The sequence below is a fragment of the Phalacrocorax aristotelis genome, chromosome 7 (genome assembly GCF_949628215.1).
Source record: "Phalacrocorax aristotelis chromosome 7, bGulAri2.1, whole genome shotgun sequence".
NCBI classification, from domain to species: Eukaryota; Metazoa; Chordata; class Aves; order Suliformes; family Phalacrocoracidae; genus Phalacrocorax; species Phalacrocorax aristotelis.
The window spans coordinates 10018050-10043729 of NC_134282.1; the positions used below are offsets into that span (position 1 = coordinate 10018050).

Below are 25680 nucleotides of genomic sequence, written 5' to 3' on the forward strand. Positions count from 1 at the left end.
ACCCCACTGCCCTGGGCTGCTGGGTCCCACTGACTGCACTTCTTTCTTGCTCTTCCCCTTCCGCTCCATTTCAGTCCTCGAGTAATGCCTTCCTTCTACATTTGAAAATGGTCCTTGCTTAGCACATCAATTTCCTTATATTTAACACACATTTTAGTTGATTTGTTGCCATTAGGCTTATTTAGCAATTGCATGAGAAAGCGAATTTCCTACCGACATTACCACATTTTTATATGCCTTCAGGTTTATTCTTCCTAAAGAGTTCAGTAAGGTTCCTTGAAAATTTATCTCTACTCAGTACAAATACTGCTCCATATATTGTGTGCTTTCACAGGGGAAAAAGCAGAAATTGCACCTGTGTGTTCACTGCTCTGTTTGCACATTAATGAAATCAACACTAAGAATGTTTTCTGAGCACAAAATACAACTTGCAAATAAGTTGTTACAAGTAGGATACTGGGGGGAAGTGTGGGGGGAACACTTAAACACTTTTTCCAGCAATATTTTAAACTACTGTCCAATCCTATATTGATACTGCCTTTGATTGTACCAGTAGGAAAATGCAGATAGTTTTACTTTCAATGCGATGAAAAGCTGAGTTGATTTTACAGTTCGGAGACCCTTTTAACTAGTGCTCTCAATTATAATAATTTCCCAAAAAGCCAATTTTAACTGAAGCTGCATGGTACTGCTGCTCTAAAAATCCCTTTTTTCCTCCTGTTCAGTCCAGCCACAGAAAAAGATTAGCATACTTCGCTCTGGTTACAGTGTGCTCTCCCTTTTGCTGCAGGTATATTTTGGCAGTTTGCAGCTCCATGCACATTCATTTCTGTGCAACAAATGCTTGGCCCTTGGCCAAGTGAGAAATTCCCCTGACTGACAAACCCCACCACAAGCACCCCCAGCATCAACTGGAAATAATTAAATCACAAATTATTTTTCTTTTTTCTATGAAACATTTCCTTGTGCTCCACTATCAAAAAGAACTTTGTATTTTAAGGTAGTTTACTTTGAAATAAAGCTGCCATATATATCCATGGGTATCCATCCATACACTACCTGCATGCCTTGTGCGAGGAAAACTACTTACTCTGCTCCATAAAACACCAGGTGCAGCCTCTATGTTCAATAAACAGGAATAAATAACAACGTAATAAGTACAAAGAACTGACTCTCCTGTTTGCTTCAAGGAGTGACTAGTTTGAGTGTGAAATCTTTAATCATTCAGTTTGCCCAATCAGGGTTTTTCCTAACTTGCCTGTATTTCTGTTCAGTTGCAACCACTTCCAAAGTCCAAGTTGTCTCTTTGCTGAGTTCATTGCAGGGAAGATTTTACCAGGACACTGGACAAGCAAGGGTATGTTAATGCAAATGGTCTTTTGAATGCACCCTACCACCAGAAAGCTGAATTACAGACACAATTTACCCAACAAATGCTGGCTCTAAACCTTGATTCCGCTGTAGAAAATGGGAAGTGACAGAAGAGCCACGCAGCCTGTCCAGCTTCAGCTCGCCCCATCTCCAGCTGTACAACACGCTCTGTACTCAGAGCTCCTGCATGCTGACAGATGAATTCTGCTCAAAGAGCAGGACCAAGTGTACAATTTTTTTTTGTCCAAGTATTTGCTTCACCATTGTCAGTTTACAGAGAGTCTCACGGTCCCAGAAAACATTTCACAGAAGACTATTTTCTTCTGTCTGTTGTCTTCAAAAGATTTTATTTAAATGTGCATACTACATTAATGAACGAAGGAAAAACGTGAACTGTTTTTGACACTGCTATGCTAGCTACTACAGAGAGCTAAAAATCTGCCAAGCTCCTGTGAAGTGAAAAACCTCTCCATGGGCCAGTCTAGGCTGGAAAGACTTCTCTCAAAACAAATGTGCAACCTCTCCCTCACCCAGTATAGAAGACTAGCACCAAAATCACACAGGACTTTAGACTGAATCCCATCAGGATAAAGAAATTCACTTCTGGAATGGAATATCAGTCTGTGCTCATAGAGTGTAATCACTGTTATAAATTCATCATGGAGCTCTGCTGGCTCACTTGCACACTTTTACATATGGTTATCTCAACCTAGTTCACATTTATGATTTGCTTTTATTTGTGCTTTCAAGACTGAGGACGTTTTTAAAAGGACTATATCTAGAAAATAGAGATGGAAAGGGAAAACAGCACTGGAAAAGCTGGAAATTGAAGAAGGATTAATATTACTAGGGGCTAAAATGCCATAGGGCTTCTGATGCCCCTGAAGTCTAGCAGGTGGGTACTTCCCTTGGACAGCACTCAATCCATCACCAGGAAACAGGAAAGACTTCAGAGGAGCAGAAAACAATGACCTTTATTCCTGCAAGGTGGTGGTTACTCACTAAACCTGCAGCTACCATGGGTTGGCTTGGCTGCTCCTGGATTTTTTTTGCAGCGTGTCCACAAATGATTCTGCTCCCCAGGTACACTGCAGACCCCCTTGTACCTGAGCTGACTCTTGCCCATGATATGCCCCAGCCATAAACTGCCATCTTCCACTTCAGGTTCAACAGAGTTCTTGGTTGTACTGGCCCCACAGGCATCTACCCCAAAGGAGGTGGCTTCTGAGCCACCCACCTCCAACGTGCCCAAAATATGTCCCTACAGCCCCCTCTCTACATCAGCTGCTTCCTGGCTCCTTGGGCACATAAGGACATGCACCTTCCCATGCAGGTGGCATGGCAGGATAGACAGGGTGCACATACACGAGGGACCATTTCCATACTTTGCCATTCCTCTTTTTCCAATTTAAATCTCAATCTTACAAATACTTATGTTTATATTTAAGCCTGGAAAACATCCCATTCAACTTCAGTGAAATCATGCTGACAAAAAGTAAGCAGCTTTTTTCCTCAAAAAACTGCTCCTTTCTTCAAATAGTACTCTCTTCCTTTTTTAACTAACTCTCTATACTATTTCGCCAAGTTAGGAATGGTCCAAAGGAATCTGGAGCCGAAGAGAATCTTTCCAGGAACTTCACGGGACTTGAAGTGCTCTCAAGATGCAAGCTTGATCCAAACCCACTACCCCAGCCGGCCTCTTCAAACCCTCGTGCTAAAGCACCACCACTCTTCAGCAGCCTTTGAGCAAACTTCTGAAGTGTCAGCATTTTCCCACCACAGCAGTACTAGTGTTCCCAGCATCCCATCTCTGAAAAGCAGAAGAACTTTTCAGGATCTCTAGGGTTGAGAGCTGGCAGTCAAAATCACTGGGGTGCTGAGTTTAGCACTTTTATCACACAGGAGGTTTGTGCAGTGACTGGGGCATAAAAAGAAAAACGCAATCTGAGGAAACAGATCCTGTTTACCACATCAATCTCTCTGCTACAACCAGGAATGCTTCTACTCACTGTGATGCAGAGACACCACCTCTCGAGGCAGTGCCTATGAAACACAGCTCCATTTCTCCATAATGGAGCAGATCTTGACGCCAGCATGGACACAAAAACACCTAGGGGGCACAGTGCCCCCAATGGCACTCATCAGTTCTGCTGTCATACTGCCCCTTGGAAAACCCTGCTGCCTGCCCATGGATGGACAACAGACCCGGCTGAGCAGGACGCATGCACAGGACCACTCTGCCCCGACCCTGCCAGCCCCTCACCCCTGCAGGGGTGGTGAGAAGGCAGTTCCCAACAAGGACGTGCTGGAGCTCCCAGTGCTCAAACCAGCATTGCCCAGGTATGCATTCCAGCACAGCTCCAGTGGGGTCATGAGAAGCAGTAGTCCTCTGAGGTCCCCAACGTTGCTGCTGACGCAGCAGGAGCTCACAAAGCTGTTTGCTATTGCTGGTGTGAAGCACTCCAGCACCACTACGTGCTGAAGATGAAGTAGCTGGATTTATCATTCCTCTTTAAAAAGTCCTCTTTATCAGATGTTAGTATTTTCCTCTATTTGATTAAAATCTTGGAGTTGCTTCCAACTACCTCAACTAGTATTCTGTATCAGTTAAATAATTAGATATTCCCTAACAAAGAGGGTATGTTGTATTTCAATAAGTTCAAACATGAACCCCAAAAAGGTTTACTTATTTGCATAATCCCATGTTTCAGTATGTTAAAATTCAGTGTTTGCTTAAATCTTATTTCAATAGCAGTAGCCCTTCAAGAGGCACTACACAAATTAAGGAAAAGGACAGCATTCTAGATCAGAAAAAAAAAGCATCCCTTTCGTAATTTTGTACAGGAACTAATTTAAGTGCTACTGTGCAGCCCCAGATGAAGAAACAAAACGCCTGGATCCCCCTGCCATCGCGTGGGGCTCACACAGTCAGGCATACAGGGACCAGCTGCCACTGTGCTGCTTGTGGGCAGACTCACCTGTACAAGTCCAGTCCCTTGCGATTAAGGCTGCCAGCAAGCTCGCCAATTAGCACAGCCGCAAGACAGAGACTCAGTGAGGTGGCTTCATATCCTTTAAAGACTAGAAAGATCACCCTCTAATTTCCCCCAAGCATTGCAACACAATCCCGGTGGGAGGAAACACACAGCGAGGTAACCAGTGGACAAAATCAAGCAGTTAGTGTCACTGAAATTGCACTGTTGTCTGGCATCCTGGACCTCAGAACAGGGAGACTGACCTGACACCGCAGGCAGTGCTCCCCCCTTGAAGGTGCTCCAGCCGGCACCAGACACTGCATTCTCCACCTTTTGTTCCCTTTGAACGCAACACAGAGCAGGGGAAAGATGTAGGATACACAGGAATACTTTTAAATTGCTCTTCACCAAAGTCTTCTCTACCCCAAGCCTGTGCCTGGGCACGCCGCACTGCTGCCCACCCCGACCAGCAGCGGGACCATGCAGGGACGGTGCCGGGAACCAGTTCTCAGGGCAAGAACCGCTGCTGCAAAATGGGGAGAGCAGGCACTCGGCTCTCCGCTGAGCCCGGCCCCACGCATCCGTCACCAACCCATGGGGGAAAACAATGCGGCACAGAAGGAAGCACAAGAAAACAGAGAAAGGATTAAAGAGGTGTCCATTACTAATAATTCCCAATACAATACTGGTTTCTCTTTTAACGGGGTTTTCCCAATCTGATCGAATTGGTAGGAGGGTGGCAGATTTGCCTTGGCTTTGAGAATTCTTCTCTAGAAGACTGGCCATTCTCAGACATTAGACACAGTCCTGACACAGGAGCTATTCCTGACGTGCAGCACAGACTCTTAAGACGCACCCAGGGCAATATTTCCTAAATAGTATCCTGTCGGGCTAACAAGGCTATGCAGTCCCAATGAAGAAACATTTATGCTTCTCCAAAGTCAGAAACCAGATGTGATAATTTGGTCTTGAATGTCATTTGTTGCTTCCAACAAATTTTAGAGTGAACCTTGGCAACAAGGGATCTGTATTCAGAAAAACAGTGCAACAGAGACTTGGGGTCATCATGGGAAGAGAGAGGCCTCACAGGCTGCTTCTGACCACTCATTTGAAGATCTGGGGCAAATGACAATGTTCTTGACGCGGTTTTCTCATTTTATGCCTCTTTTAATTCTCCCCACAAATTAGTTCAGAATTCTACTGATTTTGACTGTACACAGCAGAGTTCCTGACCGTACCGAACAGAAACCTGCACCGGTTTCTATTATGTATAGCCTCTAAAAAAATGACAGTGCAAATGCTGCAGTGCGATGTTTTAATTTTTTTTTAATTTCTTCCTGCAGAGGTAGAGCTGAAGCTGTAACGTGAACACTGAACACAGTAGCGAGCCATAACTCTTGTGCCTGAATGTCTGATAAGATTTCAAAATGCCATTTATATTCGCACAGAGGAACACACATAGTTTTGATTGATTTGTTGGTGGGAGGTTTTTTTTTTTTTTCCTTTTTTTGTGTGTGTGTTTGTTTTTTTTTTCTAATGGACTATTTGCCACTCAGCCTAACAATTGCACCATTTTCCCAATGTATTTGCCACTCTCCCTTTGCTTCCTCTTCTGGAGCTCAGCCTACTGGCAGACGCATAGGCTGAAAAGGAGAAAAATGGCAAATCAGATCTTAGGAATTTGAACACTGTTTATATTTTCATTTTTTTTCCAAGGGTTACTGCTTTACGAGTTTCCTTGGAATCAGACATGTGTCCATCCGCCTCCCAGCCCCTGAGCCGGACTGAACCTCTGCGCCCTGAACGCTGTCGTTGCATCACTCGAGTGATGCTGTACACCCCGAAGTTAAAATTACTGAAGAGTCACCCACTAAAGTGTTCTGCAACTATGTTTCTGGATTTTTTCTTCTGCCTTAATTAAAGGGCTGACAGAATGATCTGCCATTCTCACATTATTAGTGAAACACGCTTACCATGATTTTCCTTTCTTTGTATTAAAATAAATAAATAAAGTCCTTATTATTACCCTTAGGTAAGTACAACATGAAGGGGAACGACAAGTCAAAAAAAATCATTTTTGAAGCATTGTCGAAGTAGAAAGATTTGAACAATTAACAGTTACATGTCTGAGGTGGTAGAAATAAGATGCTCACTGAGTTAATCTATAATAATAATAATGCATTTTCATATTTTTAAAGCTCAGTAACAAGTAGCACGTTACTTCTACAGAGTTCAGGAGTTTCATTTTTAAAAATTAAGTACTTCTACAACAGAAGACAAAGTACTAATATACTATGTATTGGTGGATCTTAGGCACAAGGTGCCACAGCTTCCTCAGACATCATCAGTGAAAATACTTGAACTTCTACTCTCTAGCTTTTTCTTAGAATTAAAAAAAAAAAAAAAAAAAGAGCAGAGAAATGTGAACATTCAAGACTTTCAGCTGTTGAAGGAAGAGTAGGAAAAAGCTTTTGCACTTCATCGGGTGATCCAACTCGAGCATGATATAGCTACCTTAGCAGGAGTGTAACATACAAGAGCAAAACTTTATTTGAAAGTTGCAGTGCCCGTAGTGAACATTAGCTCTAAACTGTGATTCAGCCCAGACCCTGCACTGTTTACCGAGTCCACCCAAATCACGTGAAGTTCAGATCAGTTAGGACCAGCATGTTTTGGATCACAACAGTTTGCACCCCATAGAAAGCCCTACAGAAAGACTGCCGTGGAGAAGTGCAGACTAACAGCAGCACTGACCACAACCAGGCAGCACTACAGAAAAAGACAGTCTGAGTCCACATCACCGTTTCCCCACTTTCCTCCTCATTGTTTTTACAGTTTCAAAAATATATGGCTAGGAAAGCCACTGTGGCAGCACACACACAAGGATGTGGTGCACATAGACAAGCTGCAGGCAGGCTGACGGGTGTCCTCAGCACTTCTGCAGCCTCCCACAAGATTTGCATTTGACATCCATCTCCACATTGTTAAGACATCTTTATCTCAGTTTTCAGGAAACATCAGATGACTCATCTATCGGAACATCTGATGAAGTTAATATAATTTCAAAAATTAATCCTACTTAGGCATATTTTTCCAAGCAAAAAACGAAGAAAAATATTTTAAAATTATGCTAAAAATCTAATTTCTGTTGCAAACTGGTTTCCTGATTTAGGAACTCAAGAGCTTATTTTTGCTGTAAATAGTTTAACAGGCTTTTAGGCATCCAAATTTAGGAAAAAAATCCTACAGCATTTAAACAACACAGAGCCAGAGCTGGAGCTGACTCAGCCACTCAAGCGCACAATTTGAATACACTACATAATCATTCTTGTTTTAAAATTATCCTTCTAATATCTAAAGGCTACATTATCCCACATGCATTTATCTTGAGTAACGCGCTACCCTAAGGACAGCCTTGCAGATTTCATTAGGACTAATTATGAAGCAGGGTATTCAACGGAGGGATGATAAAATCTTGCTCTGATTGACACGGCCCTGATCTCCTCCTTGGACTACCTTGTCGAGATCACAGCACTGTATGTGTGTTACTTTTTCTCCCCCACACTTCTAATTAACGTGTAACAACTGCTGTTTGTTACCAATTCAGAATTAAGAAAAAACCCCTAAGGTGCCCACACAGGACATGTTTCCCAGCAAATGACACGTGTCCAGAGATCAGCGCTGCAGTGCCACGCTTCCACAAGCGGCCCCTGCAAACGCCGACACAGTACCTGCGGGTGGCAACACAACATGGAGGAGAGATTTGTGGGAGTAGGTGCCCCTGTTTTTGCTCTAGACCTACATATACAGTTTTTGCTTTCACTTCACAGGGAGGGAGAATTTAAAAAAAAAAAAGTATTTTACCCAAGCTGAGAGTTCCACTTCTGAAATCTATTTTTACCTCCTATGAGCAGACTAGATGAGTCGTACTTGCTTGCGGCTGGCTGTGAGCTCCGTGCGCTCCGTCCCTGCACAACATCCGCAGAGGACACCTGGGACAGAGGCCAAAGTCTGCCGGGCAGAGCTGAAGGGTACTGCCATTTCATGGGGTCCCCTCAGAAAGTATTTGCTTTGCCTGTTTATGTTCTAAATATAGCAGAGCACACCGGCCATCTCCAGCTCATGAGCAAGTATTGCTATCAGGGGCTGCAGCTCGCTCCCTGCAGCACTAACACACACCTGCCTGATGTCAGCTAATATAAAGCATTTTTTCCAAGACACACTAATTCTTGGGAGCGCTATGAGTGAAAGATGCATCCATAGTTTGAAAAGAAAAATTCAGTGACTACATGTGTCTTACATCCAAGAGATAATGCAAGAATAGCTCTTTAGTTAATACTAATATTACATATGTTTATAAGAAATCAAGTATTTTAAGATTAAGGCAAATTTTTAGGTATACTGTTATTTTAGCAAAGAGCAAGGATATCACATCCACACTGAATTACTGAAATATTAAAAATTACTTTTGAATGTCCTCATCAAAATTTTTTTTTTCCTTTGGTGAAGTATTAACTGACCTTACAGGGCCTAGGCAAATCTGGTATAACATTTCCCTAAATTGTTTTTGCATAACACCTAAAGTTTGTGATACAGCAGCAAACACAACAAAGTAACCAGCGTTAGCATAGCACACACAAAAATTGACAAAGATGTGAAACAAAACCAAAACTGAGTAACTGCTTTTCTACCACTGGACTGGACAGGGAATTCAGTGAAGAGAGACTGAATTTTGTGTTTACCAAAGGTATGTTCATACCTTATAGAAGCTATTTAACAATCAAACAAAAAAAAACCACAAAAAACCCCAACAACAACAAAAAAAAGCTCAGGAGCGAGCAGCTCTCCTTGCTCTGGCAGCAGCAGCAACACGACCCGGCCCTGCTCCCCAGGCTGAAACAAGGGGAACCACCAGATCCCCCGGGAGCCTCTCCAGCACACAGCACACGGAGGAAGCACCTCAGCCTCAAGCAAACCTTTTAGCATGAACACAAGTAAACATATCTGGTAAGGAGTGTATTTTTAAATAGCAGACCAGCTTACAACTTGGCTACTGTATTGACTTTACATGGGCAACAGAAGACTCTTCAACAGGGTATTCTGAAGCAATGTAATAATGCTGTAATGTTACCTACAATTATCCACGGACCTTGCAGCTCTTTGCAAAGGTGATAATTATCTCCTTCATTAAAAAAGGAAACAGAAGAGCCCTGCTGACAGCAACAGAAGAGCCAGCTGCGCTGCTGGGGACATGGAAGCCTGGCCAGTCCCTGGTCTGCCTCTCATCCAGACACAAGCCCATGCCGCCGCTTCGGGTTCCAGCGCCGCTGGCCTCCTCCAGCACCGAGATTTTAAGGCACTTCCAATGACCACGGTTGTCAGAAATGTGAGTGGAGGATGCCAATGTATAGCAAACTCAGGTGACGCTGCCCATAGCGAAGGAGATTCACGTCCAATTAACTCTGGCATCTTGTTTCAACATTTTCAGCTGGACCCTCACTCTGAAAAGCGCAAGGCCAGCAGACTAAGGCCTCTGTGACTGCACTGTGCCGACCGATCAAATTCCAGTTCAGTAGGAAATGAAACCAGTGGATATCGCAGGCACTATTTTACCAATAAACACATCTTCACTCTCATGCCCTCTCACAGAGAGGCAGGTTTAAGTCTCCAAGGCCAGGCCCACGCTCCCAGCAGGTATGCTGCGGTGGGCGCAGCGCTGCAGCACGCCGTCCTTGTGGCAGCAGGCTGCACAGCCTCCGCTGCCGCCAACACACCGGCGGGGCGGCTGCGAAGACGGCCAACAGCGCGGCATCCTCGCAGCGGCGGCTGGCCCGCGCCTCACCGCACCACGCCATGCCACGCCACGGCGGGCAGAGGCGCCGGGCTGCCCCTTCGCCGAGGGCGACGCCTCGGGGCTGGGACTGCTCCTGGCACTGCTCCCAACTACAACGCTGTTTTGATGCATAGGAACGTTCTATATCCACGTTTTAAAATTGATTTTTCTTCCCCGCCCCCCGCATTACAATTACTGCAATTTTAAAATAGATTGGAACAACACAAACAAAAACATTTCAATATCCATAAGTTAAAACATGGCTGTGGGTGGTGGGGCTGAGTATTCCGGGCCCAAGAGCATTTTGAATGTTCACCCTCTACCCTTATCTGCAACAACACACATTTTTAAACTCAGGAGCATTGCAGGATTTATATAAAACCGCTACAAACCCACTTCCTGCCCAGCCCCTGCTGCGATCGGGGCCTGGCTGCACAGGCGACCTGCAGTAGCTGGTTACAGCTACAACTCCCTCCCCAGAGCACGTCTCTGCCATGAGCCAACTCCACGCACTCGGGCTCTGCTCCGCTTCCCAGGATTTGGTCCCAAGAAGAGAAAAGGATACTTTAGAAAAAACCGACAGGCATATTTCTGTTTCCCAACTTTTGTTTTTTATGACTCTACTGAATTAATTCTGTATTGTTTGTGGGATTAGTATTTTAAACGTTAAGATTATTTAATTCATAAAAAATGAAGGGATGGCGCTGGGATGCACACGTTTAACACTTATTACTGAAGCTATAGCTACAGTAAAAGAGCAGCCATACGCTTACAGCACCTAACTCAGATATGCCTCCTAAAAATCACAGTGAGGCTGTAGCCTCTCTGCTACCGCCCTGCTTGCACATCTAGAGGCACCTTGCTGTCTGCTAAGCACTGTCCTTCCCTTAAGCAAGTGCATTTGCGAAAAAGACGGGATAACCACAGCAGTCCCAAGCACAGAAATGCAAGCAGGGAGCTCACAGACACCCAAATAACCCAGGGAGGAAAACACACTTCTAAGATTCACCATCAGCTGTCCAGAGACACCAACAACCCGCTGGTAGTTATGAGATGGAAACAAATCCTCATATTGCTTACGTGGTTTGTGCTATTAAAAACAAAGAATCCTTACAGTGACTTTGCTGTTTCTACGTGAAGTGCCCTTTATTCCAGCTACAGGCAGAGAATCATTTGGAGGCAAAGAACCAGTCACTGTAGCCATACTGGAGGGTTTGAACCCTGCCAGGCCCATTTTCCCTTCATCCCCCTTATCCTCATCCTTATCCTTCCCCTTCCCCTTCGGAAAACAGCAAAACAAATCAACAAGCATCAATAAAATAAAAGCAGCAAAACACCCCACTGCTGGCAGCCAGCAATTGCTCCCTTTCGGGCTGCAGGGTTTCTCTGGCTACAACTGCTTCTTTCATTAACTGTATATCCTTGAAAATAATATAATATTTACTCACTTTCAATGAATCAAAGCAGGCGATTACGCGTCCGTTTTCAACTTGGCAGCTTTTCGATGGGTGTGCAAATTTACATTCCGTGTCTGGTCGTGAGCAAGTCCCTCTTTGGAACTCCCTACACACTTCCAGCGTTAGCCATTTTGTGTCCCGAATCGGCGTGACACTAACAGCCATCTTTAGATTTTACAGGTAGGTAAAATTTCCAATAAAACGGACAAACGAGTAGCTGAACTGATAAACTGGTAATGATGAAAGCGCCACCTCCAGAATACTTTTTTCCCCCCACTCCCTATTTTAAAAGTACGTGTAAAATTGGGTGGCCGCAATCTCAAGGGAAAGATGTGCCACCAGGAGTTCGCAGCGTGGCACCGTTAATCGACAGAGGTTTCGTACTTAGAGAAATGCTAGGATTACCAGCAAGGTGAACGTTAAAAAGTGTGGCCCGGGACTAGCCTCGTGCGCTCAGTAACCCATCCTGAGTGCCAGCCGGAGCCCACAATGCAAGCATGAAAATGTGGCAGACCCTCTGACGCGGGATTTCCAAGCTGCTTTCAGTTAAAGTTGTCTGAAAGGTAATCTCCACGCAGCTGAATTTGCAACGGGGTTTTGTGGTGCAATCAGTATCGATTAGTTTGGCATAGACAGATGCAGCAGTTTAGAGCAACGATCGAGATTGGATTTTTTTTTTCCTCTCCTCTCCTTGATTTTCAGGCAGAAGATATCTGACCTTCCCAGAAAACTTTTATTTTTACAGTAAAGCAGCCTACGGCAAGGCCCGATAGCGCCTTTCTCTCGGTTTTGGGTGGCAGTGGGGGTGTCTGGCTAGAGGTGGCGGGCAGATGCGCTGTCGTCGCAGTCTAGCTGGCAGCAAGCAAGGCAAAAAGCAGCGGCTGCTCTAGAAGCGGTCCCAAGCAGCAGAGACGTCAGGAAAGGCACTTCTTAGTACCAACCTGTAGAGAGAAGAGACACGTTACAATTCACCGGGCGGCATTTCGGGGGTGTCCCGCGGAGCCGCCGCCGCCGCCCCGCGCAGGGCACTCACGCCAGCCGCCGCCGGGCTGCGAGGAGAGGGGCCGCTTCCCCGTGCGGAGCCAGGCATGATCGGGAGCGAGCCAATCGCAGATAGCGTTGCAGCGATATTCCGGGCAGGAAGCCAATGGCGGGGGCCGTCTTATGAAAGGTCGCGCCTGTCAGACGCTGGCTGCGCTGCCCCGACCGCCGAGCGCGCCCGCCCGACGGGGCTCGCCCGGCCGCCGGAGGACGAGCGTGTGGGCCCGGGCTCTACCCGACATGCAGCGAGGGGGACGGACCATGGCGGCGGCGCCGGAGCGCCCACGCGCGGCGCGGGGAATGGTACCGTCCGCTGACCCGCCCGCCTGCGCGCCGCCGCCGCCCCGCCCTGCCGAGCCCCCCCCCACCCCTCCCCGCACGGACGGGCTCCCGGCGGGCCCGGCTTTCCGCGTCCCCGCGGGGAGCCCGTTACAGGGACAGCGTTCCCGTGCGGTTGTTACCGGCCGGGGTCAGGCAGCGGCGCGACACGGCCGGCACCACCCCTCCCCGCTCCCCCCGGCGCCGGGACTCGCTCCTCCTGAGGACGGTCCCCAAACGCCGCTCATTCACGGGAGCGGCCGGCCCTGCTGCCACAGCGGACCGCCTGAGACGCCAGCCGTGCGCCCCTCTGTAGCCCCAGTCACCAATGCACAGTCCTTCTGGGGTCACCGCGAACTAGCCTGGATCCGTATTCATCCAAGACCTCAGGAAATAACGTGCCTGCACACGTGCGACTGCCCCTTCCAGAAGAGAATGATTACTCAGCCCGCTCTGTTTGTTTCCTCCCATTAACATATTGCAGGTAAACTACAAGCTTCGTGATAAATATCATTCACTAAAAAAAAAACCACCCAGGCATTTAACATCTAGAAATGAGAGGGTAAACCTTTCCCCTCAGGCGCCAAGGTGGAATGGGTGTTTTTTCAAGACAAGATTCAGATGCCCAGCTTTGCTACAGAAGTCTGGTGCCACGTGTAAATATAACTCTAAAATAAATTATCACTCTTGTCCCAGTCTGGAGATCTCAAAAGAGCAGCGCGGAGTGGAGGGCCCCCCGCGGCAGTGCCCACAGCATGATGCAGGATGCCGGTGCCTCGGGCAACACCGGCCACGGGACTTCTCCCCCCAGCAGCATCCCGCCCGCCCGCGTTTAGGGGGAAGGTTGTTTGCATCCCCGTCTTTCTGAAGACACTGCTCCATAATCTGCATACTTCCCACCCCCCAAAGCAGCATCACTGACACTGCCATCAGAAACACCTCTTGGGAAGTGATGCTGGTCAGCGTGGATGCAAACCAACAGATGAGGAGAACCTACAAGGAGACTTTTTCCAGGGACTAAGCAATTAGAACAACAAACTACATGAGAAGTAAAGCACAGCTAACTCAGCTAATGAGATTACAACAGGCACCATGGTTTCCTTGCCAGGACACTTCTAATCATGTCCACGTTTTTAATCCCTGCTAGCAGGAGACAAACAACTGTGCATAATTACTTGCAAGCATAAGTTAACAGCTAGGTGTCTTCTTGGTAAACACAGAAATTCATTTGCTCCAGCTGCCTAAAATTCAGAAGTCATCCCGTGCCAGCCCTTGGGGATACATGTGAGACTCAGGTCTTGAAAACTCATCCCATAACAAGTGCTCAGGCAAACAAGTTTGGTTCTCCTACCTGTGCCATGACACCCAGCCATGATGGGTTAGCACCAAGAGATTTGAAAACAGAACAATATCCCAGGACCTCACAATGCCGCCTGCCAACAGCTGCATGCCAGCGGGCCCAACCTGGGCGCCTGGGTGGGGCGGACTCCAGGTGTCCCCAGCCACCTCACGTGCAACTGCCCTTCACATCAGAGAGCTTTAAGAAGCCTACAACACACCACCTGGCCTCCAGCCAAGGTGTGCTGCAACTCTGTCCTCCACAGATACAGATAATAGATGTATACACTTCCTCCCACCAACACTCTTGCATGGCACAAAGTGACAGCTTCCAAGTGTGAGGGCAATGCTGATGCAGCCGGTAAGAGCTCTCTACAACAAAGCTGTGAAACAGCTCTACGGTATACAATCCACACCAAGCAATGATTCTTCTGAACACCAAGAGTTAGAGCAGCAATTGATATATTGTACATGCTAAAGCCAAAGCAAGTTAAAGGCCACATTTTCAAAACAAGATATTTAATTGCACTGTATTACAAGAGTAGTCACCCCTTACAAGGACAGAAAGATAACATGAAGGCAACATACAAAATTAAAACAGATGAAAATTATCTTTTGAGTTCAGCTGTAGTGAAAGGAGTAATCTTCCTGGTAAAACTTACGAAACTATGTTTTATTCCTAGCTTTGTAATAAGTTTTCTATTTGGAGTCAGACTAGCCACTTGCAGCAAAATCCTGCTCCTGTTGAGATCAGTGACATACCTGCAACTGCATTAAACAAGGCTGCCAGCTACAAAAAGAAAAGCATTACTCCGAGGAGCTGTGATGCCTCAGAGGTAAATCTGAGTGTGAAGAAACGCTAGATGTATATTTTGTCTGCACAGTTACTTGAAGAAAAATTGTTTTGTCAGAATTTGTTATCTACCTGAAAACATAGCCAGAAATGTCAGTTTTAAAAATAGCCTTCTAGAAAAAATAAAGGCTGACTTCAGACCAGAGGTATATCTTCAATATCTCCACTAAAGATGTTAGCACAGAATTATAATTTTTTTATCTGCATAAATTTTTTCCCCTCACTTTGAAATTCTCTTGTGACATTCCAAGTCAATAAGGAGTCCCCAATAAGCCTCAAATACCACTGACTGCAAAAAAACCCAGCAGACGTATGTGATGTGTCTCTCTGGGCTGTCTGTGATAAGCTCAGAAAGACTGCAACAATCCAGAGGGAGGAACCATAGTGAGAAGACAGGAAAGGGGTTGAGTTGATTTTTATTTATTTTTATTTATTTAATTAATTAAAATTTATTTGGGGGCTGGCAGTTACCTGACTCCGCCTAGTAGGCCATTCAGTACTAAAGGCTGTTCTTAATCCACAGGTGGTTTTTGAAGTTCACCTTTTGAAATCTGAAAGTACTTGCTACTTGCCTTGGGACTGTTGCAACATCATTTTGGACAAAGCATAACCTTGCCTTCACTGATTATTGGGAATACAAGGAAAATGAAGCTAAAAATACTGAAAGCAAATTAAAAAGTCATTCTCAGAAAAGACAAAATAGAGAAGTAACACTGAGAAGTCATTTCTTAAGAGGGTAAGAGAGATGACTTAGTTGTCTGCTGAGCTGGGTCAATGAAAATGATTAAGAAACAACTTCACAAATCAATGGAAGTTATCTGAAAATGCCCAAGCAAGTGAAACTAACACAGAAAGGACCATGCAATTATGGTTTCTAAGTTCTGATTAAATATGTTCAATTTCTAGTACTTCCTGTTACTGCTATAAAGAAATGTTGTACAGCCAGGTTAATGATACATTTTTCCTCCTCGTTAGTCTTTGACACACAAATAAGGTATCTGAACAGGAGCGTCCCTCTGCACTGGGAACTGTTCTGAGGAGCCATTGTTTCACTCTTCCTGTAACTAGGTTTGCTGGATGTTCCTGTTTTCTCTATCTCAATTCACACGCGTCTCTTAGAAAGATGTATAAAGCTGGACAGGCAAAAAGCACAACACTAAAGAACAACATGGCAGTGAAGAATGCTATTTTTATGCTCAGAGAAAGTGGAAGCTGAAAACGTCAGTCTCAACGACATGAGAACTGTCAGCAAGAACAGATAATTACACAACGTGAATTCATTCTCATGACAATGACTCTAATGAGATAGGAAATGGAATAAAATCAATATTCTATTTACTTTGACAGTACAGTCTCGAAGCTTGAAATTGCCAAATGGCTGTCTTTTAAATAAAGAAATAAAAAAATTACTGACTGCCTTACAGTATTTTCAAAACACCTCTGCCAAATTTGAAGTTTACCAATAACATATCTCAACATAAAATTTGGAAAAGATACAGCAATTACTTCGTGGCACAATTGAGAGATATAATTATAGCGCTGTCACAAAATTAAGCAGAAACAATGAGCTAATTAACATCTTGGCCACATAACAGTGAAGGACTGGTTCAAGAAAAATATTCTCTAGTAAACTACTGCTGAACAAACCAAGTAGCTCTGTAGGAACTATACCCACCACACCGATAGAACAGCACGTAAAAGCAGACAACCCCTCTCTCAATTTTGTACTTTCGCATATATCAGGGAAAAAGCAGAGCACAAAGGCAGCAGCACAGAACAGCCAGCTCTGAAGCAGGAATGCCCTGATACTGTACTATTTGAGATGTATTTCATAGCCCCCACAGCCCAGCAGCTTGTGACATAAACAGAGCTTGATAAAACTACAAGCACATATTAGCATTGAACTACTAAGCAAGTCCCACACCAGATTTGTAAAAAACCTGCCAACACTACTTCTATGACCCAGATATTCTGCATAATATACACAGTTTTAGTAGTAGTACTAGTAGTAGTGCTTTAAAGGTTATTTCTGTACTGTTTTAGCTCTGACAGAGCTGCTTGGGAAGGCAGTGCAACCTCCCACTGACTTCAGTGGGCTTCTTAGGCAGATCCTCATCAGACATGTTTTTATCTTGAGTATACTTCACAGTTTCTGAAACCGTTTTAGCAGAAACACCTAACTGTGACATTACATCTGAATTTAACACATTCAAGCGTACTCAGTTCATGAAAACTGGATCGATAATGAAAGAAGAGGCAACGTCATAAAGGAATTGCCCCCAACTGCGCATGTGTTACCACAACGTGCAGAAATAAGATATTTCCTTAAAATCAGTTCTCCAAGATTTACCTCCCTAATCAAACTGTGAACCAATTTCTAACAGTGTAATGGCACTGACGTACAAATCCCATAGCCGAATCCTTCCTTTCTTTAGATATATTAGAGTAATGCTATTTTCAAGTCGGAAAGTTATACCGCAAATTCCATAAACCCTCTCCTTTAAAGAGTAAATGGTTATGAATTAACCACTATTATTGTGATTAAAAAAACCAAACCTATGAAGTCAAGAAATGTCTGCTAAAATCTTTCTTTTTTTACAACCTATGGTATGTATCAATCTGCTTTACAAAATTTGGGGCTGCAAAGACATGCAGAATTCACATTATCTGACAGCATTAGATGGATGTGTATTTATAAACTAAAACAGGGAAAGGTCAGTGCCTGCCTCTAGACAAGGAAATGTGTATACTGGCTATTATTCTGCTCTTTCAACTGGTAAGCCAGAGACACACAAAGACAGGAGGGACTACTCTGCATTTAATCTGTTTTGCCGTCGATTTATGTATTACAAAGCATTCACATATCCATCCACTCCACTGAAGTTGCAAATATTGGTTTTGGTAGAAAAAACATATCCATACTATAATCCCTTTACGATAACATTTACATAGTATCTTTTAGAAATATAGGAACTTCTGTATTATCCTGGCATAGGGGAATTTCAACCATAAAATATGATATTTCCCATGCAAGTCTGGAAGAAGTTGTTCATCTTTAAAAATAACAGTGATGTAGCAATTCAACTTAAAACTCTGAGAAGTAGGGGTTTTTTAAAAAGAAAACAAACTGAACTGAAATAACCAAAAGGTTTTTTATTAATATCAGTCTCGTGCTTGTTCTAATTAATATTAATTTTAAATACTGAGTTTCTATACAGAGACACTTTAGAGGCCATAACTATACATAAACAACTAAGTATTTACTAAAAAGTAAAAAGCTATTTATAAATCAGACTCTTGACCACTAAAGACATTCTGTTTGGTTAACTACAAATGCACGTAAGCCAAGTGATGCAGGAGAGGAGCGGGATGACCCGCATCAGTGGTGTCACATCAAGATGAGCCTCCCACAAACCCAATGTCTCCTCGGGGGCAGCCTGGGGTGCGTGAGCATGGCTGGCCTGGCAGGTTGGTCACTCTGAATCATCTGTCCCACACTGTCCCCTGCCACTAGAAAGGCACATCTCACATGTAAAATGTTTCCCACTCTCTCCTGCGTCGGGCATATGTGCAACTTGGTATTGTTTTGCTTCTCCTGGTTGTTTCAGTGAGAGCAGGCTGGGGTGCCTGTTGATTATGCAGCCAAGTATTAATAAAGAACGCCCCACATGCAGCAGTTTCTGGGTGTTTTCCTCAAGAACACAGGCACACGCCAAACCTCAGGACAAGTCCCACAACTGAGACTCAAAACTGGAAGGTACTTGTAACAGTGGCAAAAAGGATAGCTACACATCACTGAAAAACACTCCCATATTGACAGGTGATTTCTAACTATACGTGTGTGTATATATATAAAATGTTTATATATATATATATAAAAAACATGATTATTAGCATCATCCATGGTAACAGAAAAAAAGAAATGCCCATGACTCAGCAAGAGAAGCAACAGCTTCCCTCTAACATTGAATTCAGCTGATGCCGATGGTTTCGGGGAGGAAAAGTGACCTGGAGGAGCTCTCATTCACATGAGATACAGCAGACGCCCAGCCTAGCTTCTTGCAGGTCAGGTGTCTTCACGTCTACTTTATAGCAAGGGAATAATATACTGGCATTTTATTACTACTAAGGTTCTAAATTAAATTTACACGTTACCTCTAGAAAGGTTCCCAATTTTAAAATCAGATGTATTGTTTTTCACTTCCCTTCCTAAAGCAGCTGCCACACAGCCTTGGTTGCAAAGGGGTCTTTTTTCTTCCCTAGAAATGGCTGGATCCCAGCAGTGGGTAAATTGAGTCCTGAGAGACCACTCTGGTGAGTACCTGATGGATTACGGCATACACATGGTCAGTACTAAGATTCTTATTAATTTATTACTAATAGCATTTGCTCAAGGCAACAAGCTCCTCTATGTAGCTCCACTAACATGCCCAAGTCCGGGCACCCTGTCCTGTGTTTGACCCCATCACCAAACTCTAGATTTCAAAGCTCTCACCCATTCACATGATGACCGCTTTGTTATGTGAATAATTATGAACTAGGAATCTGGATGCAGCCACCACATCCTTGCACACACCAAATTAATCCTTGAGATAAATCTGAACTTCATTACCAGAAACAGAAAAAGCCATTCATGTCACCTGCTCCGAACCAGCGCATCATCCCACTCCCGGTCACACCCCACCGTCCCACTCCCCTGAAGCGCCCACTCACCCCTGCTCACCCTGCGGAGAGGCGGATTGCCGCAGCAGGGCCTGCCAGGGAGCACCGGGACGTCTTCAGCAAAATTCACTGTGGGTCACCTCACCACTAACTGCTTGCTGCATAAATGGGCCTGCCCCTAGCGAGGCCAATCAGGAGTTATAACTACGGGCATTGCTTCATCTCGCGTCTGACTTGAGGGCAAACAAAAAGGGACATGAATACTGATAATGAGGAACATGTTACACAGAGTTCCGCTTTTGACAGATGTTAGAACTCAGGTTGCACTGGCCTGGTCACTTCAGCTCAGTAATGGTGAGCTGTGGCAATGCTGTGACAGTCACATGCTTCTCTCCAAGGATGAGAAAATTAAATGGGAAGGGGTGAAAGTGAGGTCACTGATGTAGTAGGGACTGAAGGAGAGCAGCGCTCCCCCAGACAGACCCAGGGCAGCACCGAGCCAGCACCACCGGGCAGCACCTCCAGAGCAAGGGCCCCGGGGGACCCGCACTTCTGAAATCACCCAAGTCTCAAACAATCGCAGCCCTGCCACGCCGGGCACACCCAGAGCGGTGAAGCATCGCCAGCTCAGTGTGAGGGTATAACTGCCGGACTCCCGTTAACATGAATCACGAGGCAACAACAGTGCTGGAAAACTACCCCAGCACCTGTTGCAAGATAGAGATAAAGCCAACTGCATTTCAATTCAAAGCTTTCTGTTTCTCAGAGAATCTCAAATCCTAAACAGAGTATTTTCTATGTTTTAATATATCCTGGCTTTAAATTTATTACATCAATCAGTCATATCATTCCAGGATAGTAAAAACATATATGACTTATCAGAAAATACAATTAATCTAAAGTAATTTCATTATTTATGTAAGCATCTAAACCCTAGAGAATGGGGTTTTTAACTCTCTACGCTCTGTCACCATCCAAGGTATCAGAGATAACTGTTATGCACTAGTGTAAGGGCAAAATGATTCTTCTGTTTACAGCAAAACCGATCTAGTTTAGGAGACAGATGCTTTTCTTGACTTAACAGAGATCACTACACATACAGTGCTCAGCAGCACAGAAACACTTATTGATGCGATTAATTTTGCATTGTGAACAATCTTACCCAGGCTAAATAAATAGATGTTTCTTCAGACATCAAGGAAAAGCTCCAAATTAGTCACCAGTATTAAAAAGAAATAATAAAAACTGAATTAATCTTTATTTTAGGAAAGACATGAAAAATGTCTTTGAGACCATTTTTAATCAGTATTTGCCATAACTTATTGTTATGCTTGTTCATTTTGAATCATGAGGCTTACGTAGCTAACAATAATCATGAAAAACAACCCACTAACAGCCCCTGTTCAGAACAGCTTCTTCTGCACAAAACCTCAGCCAGAAGAAACACCATGACTGATGGAGGTGAATTACGAAGCGCCTTCTGAGCAAGGCTGTTCCCAGCGTGCAAGACGGCAGCGATGCAGTTAATGGGGGCACCCTCTCAGTGCGACAGGGCACTGCGCGCAGGGTTGAAGGCTAGCCTTACTCCCCAGCTCTGGGAGCTATGACTAGTCACAAGGAAAAGCAGCTCCTGCACTGTAGCCTTCCAACATTGGGCTCTCAGATTTCCCAGGAGCAGTCAGGCTCCATCAAGAGCTGGCTTTGGTAATGAATTTTGCTAACACTCATTTTGTGCATGGACTCCCTGATGCCCGGCTAGCATAACGCTGTTTCAGTACATGCTTGCATACAACTTTTCTCTCGTTTTTAGCCTTTTGCTGTGGGTAATAAAGATGAACTTAGGGGAGGATCAGAGACTTCTGGTTACTTCAGCTCGCAGAAGGCAGCCCTTCCAGAAGCTCTGTGTCATATGGTAGGGAGCTGCAACGCGCTCACGCGTGCAGCCCAGCGAACAGCGCTGCAGCTGAAACCCCAGCCGGCGTGGGTCCTGGGGCGCTCCTGGGGCCACCAAGCAAAAACTGCTTCAGGGACACGGTGTAACACACAAAGGCACACAAGATCACCCACAGGCTGTTATCATCTGAGCTCACTAAACTTATCATAATAAAAAAAAAAATAGCAGAAGGTCAAGTAGCAGCCTCACTGGAATGTGCAACAAGCACAGTGGCACCTTCTTCTGCATCACCACAAATGGTGGCTACAGGGGGTTTCCACATCAGCCAGTCAGATATTTAATAATTTTTTCTTTCTGCGTTATGCATTGGGTCATAACCCACTACCTTGCTAAGTTTTTGTTTACAGCTGTTGCATGGCTGAGCTATCTGAACTGTTTCTGAGCTCCCATCTTCCACGGAACAATCAAGGAATGTCTCTAAGGCAGAATGAATGCAGACCCTTCGTTACCATCTTGCATCCTTCTATTCCTCCCGGTCTCACGTTGTAATAGCTGCCAGACTGCTCTGTTCCAACAACGTGCCTGTGACACACCCTCTCAGCCTGCTCTGCTTAGGTCAGGCCGAGGCAGCAGCTTTTCCCACTGCCCTAGCAAAGCCCTGCACACAAGGCTGACAGTCTGGTCTCCAATACAATCTCCTTCGTGAGGAAGTAAAAGTGAACTGTGTCCTTTTTGCTCACTCTGTAGGCAAACATTTTTATGCTCAACCAGTGCCAAATCATAGAACACTTAACCTTCAAATTCCCATCAATTCTTCTTGCAGAAGAAATGACCTCTATACATTAATGCGACATAAAAATGGATCACTTTCCCCAAAAAGCCTGCTACAACAGAATAAGAGGACCACAGGTCTGTGAGGACCAAAGATTTTAGACAATTTTTTAAAGTGTCTAAAAGACTCAGGTTATACCCCGTCATTAGTTACTTTAAACATTCTTGTCTTTTAAACGATCCAAAATAACAGCTTGAAGAATGCTGCCATAGGAAAACCCAATTCAAGAAAGTCCTCAAACTCATTTAACGGTGCCACTCATGCGCTCTCAGTGCTAATTCTGCAGCTCCTTGTCTATTCTCTTTCCAGAGAGGGGCTGCAGCAGAGGTTCCCTGGCCAAGCAGACAGTGAGGCTGTGAGCCCACGTGCTCGGGGAGCTCGCGCAGTCACACCAACCTCCAGGGATGAGAACACCCAGTGATTCCACACTGACCCCTGCGAGCCTCCCAGTGCTGCTCCAGTTAATGCTCTCAGCACTGCACAGCAAGTGTAGAGGCTGGCATAATACCCAAAACATTTATCGTAACTGTCTACCTCCACTATTTTTACCTGCCTTCCCAAAGTATCTCTCACATGGAAGATTCCTCTCTATCCTCTACTTGAGTTCTCTGCTGTTTGTCCCCTTTTTCATTAATGTACCTGTGCAAGCTACCCAAACTGAACAACACTGAAGGAATTTTGGAAAAAGCTCAAAAGACTACCGTTTTCCCTGTATTTAAATGGCTTTTGGAGGTGAGAATGAGAAAATACCAAATATCAAAGTTCAAAATTCTAGTCTTATATAAAAAACATAGAATATTTGGAAAATAGCTTCTAAAAAGGTTTAAGAAAATTTTTTTTTTCATAAAAATGGTCATTAATGACAGAATGCTTCAAAGTTCTAGAAAACAAAACAAACCCAAAGCAATAATTTTGTCAGACATGCATAAAAATGACTGAAAGAAGTTCAAATCCTTGTATTTTAGTTGTCACCATTAGCTGTATTTAATTAGAAGAATTGAACAGAGCTGCATCTATTTTTCGCAAAAAATCACGTCATTAAAGATTTATTTATGGAAAATATTTGCACATAAATACAGGAGCTCAATAAAATGCTGATAAGAAGCAAGCAAGATATTTTCCCAGGGACTTTCTTCTAAGCAGTTTGCAAAGCTAAGTTACAGCAGCAAGTATCTGCACTCCCAGAAGAACATTTTTAACTGTTACACACCAAAAAGCTGCAAAGCACATAATTACATTATCAGTATCACAGACTCACTACCTTTGATTTTCCACTGCTTGTGAAAGAAGTCCTGAAGTCAGTTTAAGTTTTACCTTTGTATCAAGCACTGAAGGATTCCCGTACAAAATTACATATGGAAAGGACTTCACTGAAAACCAAAAGCGATCACACAAAGCCAAGAATGCTGCCCAGGCACTAAAGTCTTCCAAACACTGGAAGAAATTTTTGTTGTTTGGATTGTTTTTTTTACAGCCCCTGAGAGTCACAGAAAAAAAAATACTACAGTTTATTTCTCACAAGTAAATCATGCGGTGTTTATCAGTACGTGCAGTTGACGGGACCTTCCTTCCATGGAAACCAGATGGCACAAGCAACACCGAAATAGCCAGTGTCAGTTGGGATGGAGAGCACCAACCCTCAGGGATCAGTGAGGAGGAGGACGGGCAGGCGGTTCTGCACAGCCAGCCCCACAGCAGCTGCCATCCCGCCACCACCTCTGCAAGCAAGCTCAGCAGATGCTGGAGCACCGGCTCTCAGGCGCCTGCGCACGCAGACACACATTTTCTATGGTGAATCCAGGCCTAATTACTGCTGCCTTCAGCTTGGCAACCTGCTCGGAAAACCTGACACATCTGCCCGGTTCAGCAAGCTCCCGGAGCCTACACGCTCCTCCACAGTACCCCCAAGGAGCACGGAGTTTAAAGGCTCAAGACTTCAGGTACATCTAGACTCAATTAACACAGCGAACTTCATTCTCTCCTACCACAATTTACTTAAATTTAAAAGAAAAGCTTATCTCCTTGAAAACTGTGTAGGTGTCACTGCAGCAGAGATAACGTCACTGCAATGCCAGAGCTAAAGTGGTCTCAGGAGCGAGCTCCGGTCCCACGTGCCGCGTGGCAGGCTGGCCCACGGTGGGCTTCAGCTGCGTACCTGTGGACCATCTCCTCCCCGTGCAAAGGGGGAGCGTGGGGTTAAAGGACTACCGCGAGACGAGCGCTGAGGGCCTTGCAGAACCAAGCTGACAAGCTCTGATCGCTCTCCCTTTTTTAGAAGGAAAAATTCCCATTAACTTCTCTGGAAGCAGGATTGGGCTCAGAGCCCAAACATGCTCTGGGTTCCCAAGTCCTTACTCACCGCTCGCAGTCAGACTCACTTGCGCGGGAGCCAGCAGCACAGCAGGAATGTGCAGAGCCGCACCAGGCAGTGCAGGCAGCACTGGCTGCGGGAGCCCGGGCTCCGGCACCGCACTGCCCTCCACTCCTCCAGCCCACACCGCTGGCATCTTCGCTGGAGCTCAGCCAGAGGAACAATTCTGTGCTTCGTACTTGCTGCATTAAATACCACACATGTACCTTATCAATGCTGTCTCTCTCTCTGTATAGAGGGTGAATGCAGATGCTGTCAACTGAGCCTCCCATGCAGGCTCTTCAGGCAAACTTGAACTTACAGCCACCCAGGTCAGGATGTGCTATTTATGCTGCTTTCAATATTTTACTTTTCTCTCCAAAACATACCTGCTCCAAGTTCAAGCCCAAGGCATATTTTGCCTTGCCAGATGATCTGCAACTGTCTCATGACTTACTACATTGTTATCATTACTAAGCTTGGCAAACAGGGCTGCTAAGTCTATTAATCTTCTGAAGCACAAAGTCTGAAACCGTAGAAACAAAACATCTCACTACAAGATATATAAAATGTGGTATAGTAAGATAAGGGGAAAATTCAGTGCGCACTCTGTCAATTTTTTCTGTGCCACTGCAAGCAAGACTGACGCACTTTTGTAAGAACGAACTCTGAATGCAACGTTAATGACAAGTGCGTAAGCAAAAAAAAAATTCCTTTTGCAACAGCAGCCTCCCCCAGCAGCACACAGCAAGGTAC

At 44.8% G+C, this 25680-nt stretch overlaps 1 protein-coding gene and 1 long non-coding RNA gene across 49 annotated transcripts in view; one reads left to right on the forward strand and one right to left on the reverse strand.

Annotated features, from left to right (window-relative positions):
- Positions 1-25680, reverse strand: part of MBNL1 (muscleblind like splicing regulator 1) — a 109543-nt gene that overhangs the window by 67883 nt on the left and 15980 nt on the right. For 16 of the 48 annotated variants that reach the window (XM_075098694.1, XM_075098686.1, XM_075098703.1 and 13 more), the window contains one exon: positions 11628-12577. The exons of 23 other annotated variants lie outside the window; for them this stretch is intronic. In XM_075098694.1, coding sequence (XP_074954795.1) covers positions 11628-11801 — 174 coding nt within the window. In that variant the 5' untranslated portion in view covers positions 11802-12577. Of the gene's footprint in view, positions 1-8210; positions 8345-11627; positions 13024-19899; positions 19927-25680 lie in introns of those variants that run through there. 9 more of the 48 variants (XM_075098722.1, XM_075098717.1, XM_075098707.1 and 6 more) reach the window with 6 other exon arrangements.
- LOC142059731 (uncharacterized) lies at positions 13139-16568 on the forward strand. The gene is made up of 3 exons (XR_012661499.1): positions 13139-13479; positions 13692-15169; positions 15710-16568. It is a non-coding gene; the product is annotated as an uncharacterized LOC142059731 (long non-coding RNA).